This window comes from Calypte anna, chromosome 2, assembly GCF_003957555.1.
Source record: "Calypte anna isolate BGI_N300 chromosome 2, bCalAnn1_v1.p, whole genome shotgun sequence".
Classification (NCBI taxonomy): Eukaryota; Metazoa; Chordata; class Aves; order Apodiformes; family Trochilidae; genus Calypte; species Calypte anna.
Window position 1 is genome coordinate 150,994,711 of NC_044245.1, and position 10,737 is coordinate 151,005,447.

At 56.1% G+C, this 10,737-nt stretch overlaps 1 protein-coding gene across 8 annotated transcripts in view; it reads right to left on the bottom strand.

Moving 5' to 3' along the window:
- Positions 1–10,508, bottom strand: part of SCRIB (scribble planar cell polarity protein) — a 95,681-nt gene extending 85,173 nt beyond the window's left edge. For all 8 annotated transcript variants that reach the window (XM_030444253.1, XM_030444256.1, XM_030444252.1 and 5 more), the window contains exon 1: positions 10,295–10,508. In XM_030444253.1, coding sequence (XP_030300113.1) covers positions 10,295–10,456 — 162 coding nt within the window. In that variant the 5' untranslated portion in view covers positions 10,457–10,508. The remainder of the gene's footprint in view (positions 1–10,294) is intronic.
- Positions 10,509–10,737: the final 229 nt, after the last annotated feature.

Sequence of the window (10,737 nt, forward strand, 5' to 3'; positions counted from 1 at the left end):
CCCCTGCTTGTCCTGGTGCCCAAAGTTATTCCTCCCCAGAGCAGAAAGGAGCAGTTCCTGTTGCTGAAGTCCACGAGACCCTGACTGGCCCATTTCCCATCTGTCAAGGTCCCTCTGAGCAGCACCACAACCCCCCAGAGTCACCCACAGCTTGTGTACACACAGAAAAGGAATAAAGGGCCCTTGTAAGCCCAGACTCTTGTCTCTAAGAGGCCCTGGAGAACATCTGAAGGAGGTTCCATGCTCCTCTCTGCAATGAGCAAGGCTCCAACAAAGTTGTTTCCTCAGCTCCCTGAAGTGATGCACTTTATTTTCTCCAGACCTCAACTCTGAGTCTTCAACCACTGATGTTTTTGTATCTGAGGCCATGGCAAAGCACCAAGACATGAAAAAAAAAGGTTACTGGAGCTGTTTGGTTATCCTGGAGAACCACAGGGCCCAGAGAGGGGTGCTGGAAGGCTGGACACCACCCCAAGGGCTTTCTCTCTGCTGCAGAGTAACACTTGGCACAGCTCTGCCTCCTCCCCATCCTCACTTCTCCAGCCAGGTGGAAAAGAAGGGTGGAAAGGGAAAAAGAAGCAGTGGAAAAAAGAAGGCCAAGGGATAAAAGGCTGAGAACAAACCCTCTGAGCTAACACTCAGCTGTGCAGAAACAACAAAATCCTGAGGGTGGGTCTGGAAAGAAAACCATCCCCAAAATGGGACCCCCAAAGCCAGGGCCACCCCACACTGACACCCCCAGACCTGCAGAAGGGGCTGAGTGGGGCTGGGAGGGAGGGAAAGGACTTCAGTCCCAGCATGACCCAAGGAGCCTGATGATGGGTGGCAGGGCCAGGGATGCAGATCGAGATTGGAGGTGTTGGAGCCAGTGCAGAGGAGGCCCTGGAGCTGCTGGGAGGGCTGGAGCAGCTCTGCTCTGGAGCCAGGCTGAGAGAGTTGGGGGTGTTGAGGCTGGAGAAGAGAAGGCTGCAATGGGGAGACCTTGGAGCAGCTTCCAGGTCCTGAAGGGGCTCCAGGAAAGCTGGGGAGGGACTTGGGACAAGGGCCTGGAGGGATGGGAGCCTCCCAGGGGGAAGGGTTTGCAGCTGGGAGAGGGGAGATGGAGAGGAGATCTTGGGCAGGGAGGGAGGGAGGGAGGGAGGGAGAAATCCTTTGGGGTGAGGGTGCTGAGCCCCTGGGTGCCCAGGTTGCCCCCAGAAGCTGTGGCTGCCCCATCCCTGGCAGTGTTGGAGGTTGGATGGGGCTTGGAGCCCCCTGGGCTGGGGGAGGGGTCCCTGACCATGGGTTGGGGTGGAACTGGGGGGGATTTGAGGTCAATCCAAACCTCTCTGGGATTCTGTGATGATTCCAAGACTGACCTGAGCAGGCATGGGACAAGACCAGAGGCAGTGAGCAGATGCAGCCCCATCCACTGGGATCTTCCCAAATATCTGACCCCAGCTATAGCAGTGTTTGATTCTCCACTCATGCAGCCTTTGCCACAGACACTAAACTGGGTTTATCCTCTTCTGGCCACAAACACCATAAAGGCAGCGACCCAGCAGAGTCCCAGGACAAGCAGCTGGTGCTGTGTGATGGTTCAGCCCCAAGCACTGCAGCCATTCCTGCCACATCCCTCTGCTTCAGCTGGGGCAGCAAAGCTGGGGGGGTCTCCTCCTGCCAGCCCACCCCGGGCAGACCCGTGGCAAGGAGGAGATGAAGGGTGGGTGTCAGGAGGATGGGACCAATGTGTCCAGTGATTTGACAAGGGGTGATGGTCATAAACTGGAACACAGAGAGGTTCAACTGAAACATCAGGAAGAACTTTATGAGAGACAGAGCACTGCTGGCCCAGGCTGCCCAGGGAGATGATGGAGTCTCCATCTCTGGAGATTTCCCAAACCCACCCACAGCTCTGCGAGCTGCTCTGGCAGGAGGCTTGGCCTGGTGATCTCCAGAGGCTCCTTCCAATCCCAGACACTGTGAGCTGCATGGATGGGCCCAGCATCTCCCAGCAGGACAGAAGTGCTGAGCAGACTGAAGAGGGGCAGCTCCATGTCCCCTCCAGACACCCAGGGCTGGGCAAGAGGAGCCCAACCTCCCTGGCACAGATTTCTGACTCTTTAACCCCACTTATTGGGCCCTGAGGAATGTCTTTCAAATATATAAAAGCAGTTGAGTGCCAGAAACATTCCAGCTGAGACAAAGCAAGCTGTCTCCAAGCCAAAGGCTCTCCAGCTGCCTCTTCCCAGGAATGTGGTCCCCTCTGGGGCTGGAGCCAGCAGCTGCTCCCCTGCCGGGGCAGCAAGTGGGACCTCTGCTCCAAACTGAAATGACAAAGCAGATCAGGGCCCCAGGAAGGAGCCCCCCGTGCCAGGATCAGATCAGGACACCACAGTTAACACCTCACCCCTGCCAGAAACTGCTGATGGGGGTTCTACTGAGAGCAGCAGCCCCGGAGACATCAGAGGCATCTTCCAGTGTTCACCTGGAGAGACCTCCTGAGATCACCCAAATCATTTTAGGGACTCCAGGAAAGCTGGGGAGGGACTTGGGACAAGGGCCTGGAGGGATGGGAGCCTCCCAGGGGGAAGGGTTTGGAGCTGGGAGAGGGGAGATGGAGAGGAGATCTTGGGCAGGGAGGGAGGGAGGGAGAAATGGTTTGGGGTGAGGGTGCTGAGCCCCTGGGTGCCCAGGTTGCCCCCAGAAGCTGTGGCTGCCCCATCCCTGGCAGTGTTGAAGGTTGGATGGGGCTTGGAGCCCCCTGGGCTGGGGGAGGGGTCCCTGACCATGGGTTGGGGTGGCACTGGGGGGATTTGAGGTCCCTTCCACCCCAAACCACTCTGTGATTCTATGAACTCATGGGACAGCATCCTGGCTACAGGTGAAGAAGCAGAACACAACATATCCCAAGTACTACCCAGAGACCTCTCCCCCTCTCTTACTCTGTTCTACCATTTCTCCTCTCCCCACCCATCCCCTGGCACCCCAGCACCTCAGGAATGACCTTCTTCTGTATAAGAAAGGGACCTGATCCACCCCTCTAGTTCTCTTCTAAACCTGACCAGAGGCCACCAGCAACTATAAAAAAGTAATTTACTTATCTGCAGTGCCATAAATATCAGCAACAGGGGGAAATGTCAGGAGTTATGCAATTACCTCTTCTAATTGTTTCAAACAGGACTGTATTTTCTTGAGGCAGAAACCCCAGCACTGAGAAGCACCATAAGGCAACAAAAAACCCCAAGGAACAAGCACTGAGCCTGCACCTGGGAGGGGAGGGCAAGGCAGGGAAGGTCAGGTTTAGTGCAGACCTGCAGTCCTGCAGTCTATGGAACCACATTTGGGGGACTGGGAAACTCCTAAAGAAGAGTTAAGTGTGGAAGGAGACACAAAGCAGATTTGTAGACACTGAAGACACAACTCTGGTGAACAGGAAAAGCACAGAGAGGAGGAAGGTGCCAAAGCAGCTCCCAGGGGACCAGCTCATACCCTGCACCAGGAATGGGACAAGGAGCAGGCAGAAGCTGCAGAGACCCTTGCAAGGCACTAAGTGTATTCCACCACCCACCACATCCCCACCTCATCCCAGTTTCTACTGGAGAGATGGCACAAGGTTCTGAAACCCAGGAACGTTCAGGGGAACACAGGTAAGAGCTCAGAGGAGACCTGGAGAGGTTAACCTAGTCCTGCCTGACCTCTAACCACCAGTGAAACACCACCTAGATCATTCCTGGCTGATACTCAGACCATAGCCAAAGGGAACAAGGAGAGATCCTGGAGGTGGGAGCAGCTCAGGTGAGGAGCAGAAACTCTGCAGGGCCACTGGGATATCACATTTACTCCTCAGAGCCTCCTGGAACACCAGCAAGGGGAGGTGAACCCATGCCAGGAATTGTCACCAAGGAACAGGAGGAATCCCAAAGGTGCAAACTCCTTCCAAGCAGCCAGTGCACCCAAAGACATGGAAGATATCACCAGTTACACAACAGAGATGGATCCAAAGGTTTACAAGAACTGGGTCAGCTGAACCCAGGGAAAGGCTGAGGAGGTGCCCTCACTGATGACCTCCCTGCATTGCACAAAAACAGTGCAAAAGATTTGGTCAGAAGCAGCACTGCTTGGGCCATCATCATCATCATCAGAGAAGAGTTTGTGTTGGAAGAGACCTCAGGGATCATCATGATCCAAGCCCCCTGCATGGGCAGGGACACCTCCCACCAGCCCAGGAGGTCACCTAAACCCTCACTGACTCCTTGCTTCACCAAACCCTTTGCTGCCCACCTTGCCTTTCCACCTCACTCCAACTTTCTCCAAGACCTGAGCTCCTCTGGAGATCCACACAGGGCACTGTGCTCTGTGCTCACCCCTTGTCCAACAGCAAAGTGGACACCTTGGAGCTCTCAGAGAACTGAATATTCATACTCAACTCTCAGTTGTAGACTTTAAAGCACACAAGCACTTCCTTGCTCCTCCCTTGTTTGTATGTCCAAGAATTGTATGTCCCAAGAACTTCATCAGCTCTTTTTCCCACACCTGAGCCTGTCCTCAACTATTACCACTCCAGCTCAAATCCTAAATCCCCCTTTGTCACCACCCAGGATTTAGAAACAGAAAGTTCCTGCCCAGAGAGCAAAGGGTGAGGGTCCTGGCTGACATGGCCTGTGCTTATTTCATCCCCTGGGCAGCAGCAGATCCAGAGTACCTGGGTTTGGAGAAACAAATCCCATCCATGTGTACACATTAACTCATCAGGCTCCTGGAAGGAAGACAGAGCCATGCCAACTCTGTGCACAGGTCTCACAACAATCAAGTGAAACCAGTTTCTTGACTGGTTTTGTTAAGCAAATGCAGCTTGCAGCTTTTGACAAAGCCAGGGGTGGAAGGGAGTCACCAGCAGGAGAAGAGAAGGTGCCCCCCACACGCTCAGCAGAGCTTGGAGAGCTCCGGAGAACCCAGACCCGACCGTTCTCTGACTTTCTCAGGGAAGAGCTGCTAGCCTGGAGATTAAAAGGAGCAGCTTCACTCCTCCATGGAAGTAAATAAACCCCATGATCCTCCTCGCAGGCCCCAGATGCCAAGAAATTAAAAGCTGCTCTTAATTAGCTTTGCGAGGCCCCACCTTGTCCTGGGAAAGTGACAGTGCTGGAGCTCAGGTTCCGCCCTGCTCAGGGCAGCAGCAGCCCAGGCTCTGGAAAAGGACAGGGATGCTCCTGCCCCAGGCCAGCAGCAGCCACAGAGGAGGAACCAACTGCTGAAACCCCAACCCAGAAACAGCCTTGCCAAGATGCAAAGAACAACAAGTCCCAACAGGAGGGATCTGCACTGGACTCAGAAGGTCTCCCCTCCACTCCCTGCTGCTGCTCCAGCCAGGTCTCCATCTCCACAGCCTCCAGAGAAAGCTGACACCAGCTCAGCAGACAGGAGGGAAAAGAAGCTTTCCACTCTGGGCCAAATTTGTCACGGGAGCTTTAGGAAACAACAAGCAAAGGAGAGGAACTGCAACCCCTCCACTGGAGAACCCCTGGGCTTGGCTCTTCAGCACCACCACCACTCAGACACTCGGTACCAGAGCCTCCTCTGGAATTTCCTCCTTTTTCACCCCTCTGGATGATCCCCTCAGCACAATCCCCCAACTTCACAACACTTTTCTGCCCGGGTATCCTTCCAGCAGGTCTCCAGGGGCCTGTCCCTCCTGCTGACACAGAGGAGAGGTCTCCTCCCTCCTCCACACTGACTGTTCACAATTTTCAGTCCCTTACTCCGCTCCACCCTCTCTTCCTCCTACACCAAGTCCTACAACCTCTGCTCCACCCAGGTTTCTTCCAACCTCTCCCTGTTCCCTTCCCATACTCCAAACCTGAGCACTCCTCTGAAAACCCAGCAGGAGCCTCTGGATGCCTCTTGAACACACTCTGCTCCTGGGCTGTGACCGGCTCCGTCTGCCACCTCCAAATTCCTCCTCCGACTTCCAAGCTGCGTTCATTCCTTTCTGGTGAGCCCTGGACCTCTGGAGTGCTCGGGGAGAGCAGACTAAATGAGTCAGGTGGCTTCTGCAGCTCTGATGTAGTGATTTAGCATCCTTGCAACCTATACCCCTCGCTGAGGAACCTGATAATTATCCTAATGCTGGAGGGTGCTGCACGCTCCCGGTCCTGCAGAACTGACTTCACACAGGCCAGGGAGAGCAGAAGCAGGGAGAGCAAGATTGTTTCTTCCTCTGGAATTCAGACACCCCCATGAAGAGCACAGGGAACTTATCAAAAGGAATTCATCATTTTCCATTAACTCGTGCTGTCTCACCCCGGCAGCAAATCCCCACAAGAAGGCAGCAGCTGCTCCCAAGGCAGATTTAATCTCTCACTTCAAACAACCTGAGTACAGCCACCACCGTGGAAAGCATGGACTCAAAACAGATTCCCCATGGTACAAGTGAAAAAAAAATGGAGAAAGAGCAGAGAGAAGAATATTTGGCACTGCAGGAAGGAGACAGGAGGAGGGGAGCTTGGTGGTGTCACCCAGAAATGCCAGGAGGATCCGATGCCCTCAGCAGGTCAAGAGCAAAGCAGCAGCAAGAAGGGGACCTGAGCAGTGCTGGGGGGAAGAAAACAGTGCCACCGAAAGAGCAAGAGGTTGCCAGTGATCTGCACACAGAGAATAAAGACAAATTAAAGCAGGTCAGAGAGAGGCGGCCTGGTGGTGGGCATGAACACCCACAGCAGTCAGATAAATTGGAGCATTCTCCAAGGAAGTTGGTTGCTAAGTGTAAAACAAATCCCCTGATTCTGTAAAGATGACCTTTCCCAACGCCAGCCACCCAACCACTCTTTTGCTTCAAAAATCACCTTCACATGGAAGCCTTCCCTCAAAAGCCTGCTTGAGCCACTAAAAAAACCCAAGCTTGCTGTGGTCAAAGTTGCTCCCAAAGGCTGGATATCATCCACCACTCGTGTTTTCCTAACTCATGTCCATCTGCTGCTCTCTGCTCCTGCCCCAACACACATCTCAGGAGCCCTTTAAACTCTTCTCCAAGGAATGGGCATATTCTGTCCTGTGAAACCAGCCCACTGCCCTCTCCCCATCTCCCCTCCTGGCACACACAAATCCTCTCCCACAAAAGGCACCTTCCCATGAAGTGCTCCTCTCCTGACCCCAACCAAAGACCTCTCCCACTGCCCTGCCTCAAGGACAACACGTGCTCAAATCAAGGGCTGCTGTCCTCCCATTCCTGGGACAACAGTCAGATCCTTACCCCTAACCTTACACATCTCTCCCCCAACAGGAACACCCTTCAATAAAGCCCTTCCTGTAATGTTTCTGGGAATAAAGAGTGCACCTCTTCACTGCTGAGGTCAGCTCTGAGTATAAAGGATTAGGAGACACACTGGGACACAGCTTGGGTGGATCTGACCCTGCACCCTGGTTCCACCAAACCTCAGACCTCCACACCAGCTGCCTCCGGACATTCCACACCAAGAGAGTGAGCACAGTAACTCCAAAACCATGTTTCCTCTCAGTTCCTCCTGGGACAGGCAGCACAGGCAGGACGGTGTCTCTGTACACACTCATTTTTGCCCGTTTTCTCTCCCATGAACAGATCCACTTCTTTCCTGAGCTCGGGTAAACTCTGAGCATCCTCTGTGTTGCCAGCAGTCCCACGCTTCAGCTGAACCGCGTTTTGCATGAAAAATTATTTAGTTTGTTCTGAGCTGAGCCCCTTTTGGTCTCACTTCATGTCCTGAGGTCCTCCTGCAGGAAGGCAGAGGGATCAGCTGCTCCCCTGTTCCTCCCCTCCAGGCCATCTGTGACACCCTGTCACCTAGCAGAGGGGTGCCACTATCTTTCCAGGCAGGCTGAGGATATCTTGCTAAGGTTTGTTTTCCTCCTGCAAAAGCTGCTGTGCATTGCCTCTGACCACACCACCTTCTGCTCCCCCATTCTCTGTTCCTCTTCTGATTTCCTTCACCTGTTTGGAGACCACAGGACCAGAATTTCACCCACCTGCTCTCTTTTTTTTTTTCCCCCTAATCATTCTTTGCCAGAAGGATCCTTTGCCTGGAGGAACTCAAACACCAGAGGGGAAGGTGTGATCCCAGGACAAGCCATCAGCTCTGGTGCTCCCCAGCTGAACAGCTCGGAGTTAAACAACTCTGTGTTCACCAACCCAAACCCTCTGGGTGACAGCAGGAAGGACACCCAGCATTCAGGACAGACCCAGAGCACCTGCCCTCACAGGCAGGAACTGCACCTACCTGGCCACAGACTAAACAACACGTCAGTTGAAATTTACATTCATAATCCAAGGGATGCTCCTCACAAGAGGACCAAGCCCCAGTGACACCCCGGTCCCAGCAGGTTCCATGTAAACACAGGGCAGGACGGGGATTATTCAGCAGGAAGCAAGGAGCTGAGCAGCAAAAGGATGGGCAAGCTCAGTGCAGGTGTGTTGCAATTACCTTCTTCTGGAGTAAAGACTCATTCATAAGTCCTGACCTGCCTGTAACACACGTTTTCCTGTGAGCAGGGGAAATATCCCCACCTAAAGCACAAGATCCCCCCGTACGTGATGGAAGAGAGCAGATAAAACATCAGCTCCTGTGTCTCCGGAGCTGAGCAGCTCACAGCAGCTCAAGGGAAGACACAGAGAAATAAATAAAATATCAGAGACATTGGGAGGACAACAATGTGCTCTGTCTGTACAAGAGAATCTGTTGAGGTCGGGATGCATAAACTGTGCAGTTTAACAAAACTGAACCCAAGTATTTAAGCCTGAATCAAGCCCAAGGTTTTGGGGTTTTGCACGTTTCCCCCCAGATTTAATGGCAAGTTTTGTAATGCATCAGTAATCCACAAAGGAACCTTAAAGCAAAAAAAAAAATAATCCCCTATTTCTCAGTTTAGTACAAAGGTGTCTTAGTCTATATTCACTGACAAACATCCATCCAAGCAAGCTACAGTCAAACACTTCTTGGCACAAGAAATACCTTTTTCTAAAAAGATCCAGAAAAAAAAAAAAATCCAGAGTGGATTATGTGGTGGAACTTCCTCCAGAACACCCTGCAGCCCAGCAATGCCTTGTGGCCTCCTCCCTCCCAAGGAGGGGTCCAAACTCCACACCTTGCCTGCAGTGTCCTCTGCTCCGGATTTCCCAGAACAGGGACGTTCCTGCTGAACGGTTCTTTGGGGCCCAAATGCACGGATTCGGGGCTGCTGCAAACCCCCCCCCGAGTCAGAGATGGGGCTGAGCAGCTCTGCAGTCCCTCTGCTCCTGCAGGGAAGCCCCAGGAGTGTGGCAGCACCCCAGGATTTGTCACCAGCAACCCCTGTGCCTCAGAGAGCTCCGAGGCCACCAGGCAGCTGTGGAAAAACCTGCGAGCCCAAAGTCACAGGGAATTAAGGACAAAAACCCCCAAAAAGCACCGGTACCGCCTCCAATCCTTTGGAGTTTGAGAATTAAACCAAGAGGGTGCTAAATTCACCCTGTGCTTTGCTCAGCAGCCATCAGGATGGAAGTGTTATCCCCTCGGAGGGGTGGGGAGCCCCCTCCTTGCGTGGGGAGCCCCTGCCTCACATGGGGAGCCCCTGCCTCGCGTGGGGAGCCCCTGCCTCGCGTGGGGAGCCCCTGCCTCGCGTGGGGAGCCCCCTCCTCGCGTGGGGAGCCCCTGCCTCGCGTGGGGAGCCCCCTCCTCGCGTGGGGAGCCCCTTCCTCACATGGGGAGCTCCTTCCTCGCATGGGGAGCCCCTGCCTCGGGTCTGGAGCCCCTTCCTCACATGGGGAGCTCCTGCCTCGGGATCGGGAGCTCTTCCTCACATGGGGAACCCCTGCCTCGCGTGGGGAGCCCCTGCCGCGGGTCTGGAGCCCCTTCCTCACATGGAGAGCCCCCTCCTCGGCCCTGGAGCCCCTTCTTCCCGCCGCAGGGTCCCCGTTCCCCGCACCGAGCGGGCCCACAGCCGCCGGTTCCCTCAGGGAGCTCTCTCCCCCTCCATCCCCCATCCCCGGCGCTTGACCCTGCGGCTCCAGGAGCCCCTCGGATCCCAGCCCGGAGCCGTGCCGGGGCAGGGCAGGCCGGGGCAGCGCCCGCCCGCCCGCCCGCTCCCTTCAGCGGACACCGAGAGGCGGCCTCGGGGCGGCCCTCCCGCCAGGGCCCCCCCGATTCACAGCCGCAGCCCCCTCCCCACCCCCAGAACCGGGCCGGACCGGCGCGCTCCGGTCCGCAGCGTCCCGAGGCCTCCCCCGGTCCGTGCGCTGCAGCCGGGGGTGGGGAGGGGGAGCTCGGAGCCGAGCCCGGAGGCCCCGTTCGGGCCGCGGCCTCACCTTGGGCAGCTCCCGGAGCTGGTTGGCGTCCAGCAGCAGCTCCTCCAGCGAGCGGCTGTACCGGTAGATCTCCTCGGGGACGGCCTGGAGCGAGCAGTGCCGCCGGTCCAAGGCCTCCACGTGCCGGTTGCAGCGCCAGAGCGGCGGCACACAGCGCAGCATCGCGCCGGGCACTGCGGGGCAGCGGCGGGGGCGGCCGCCGCCGAGCCGGGGAAGGGGCCCGGAGCCCCAGGGAGGGCCCGGATGTGCGGGGAGGCTGCGGGGAGGGAGGCGGGCGGGGCTGAGCGGCGGCCCCGGTGCCGCTCTCCGGTTCTGCCCCGGCTCCGCTCCGCTGCCGCCCCTCGGGCCTGGCCGCCGAGCTCCGGCTCCGGCCCCGCCGCCGCCGCCGCTCCCTCCCGGGGCCCGGTGGCTCCTGAGGCCGCACCGCCCCCTCCGAGCGTCCC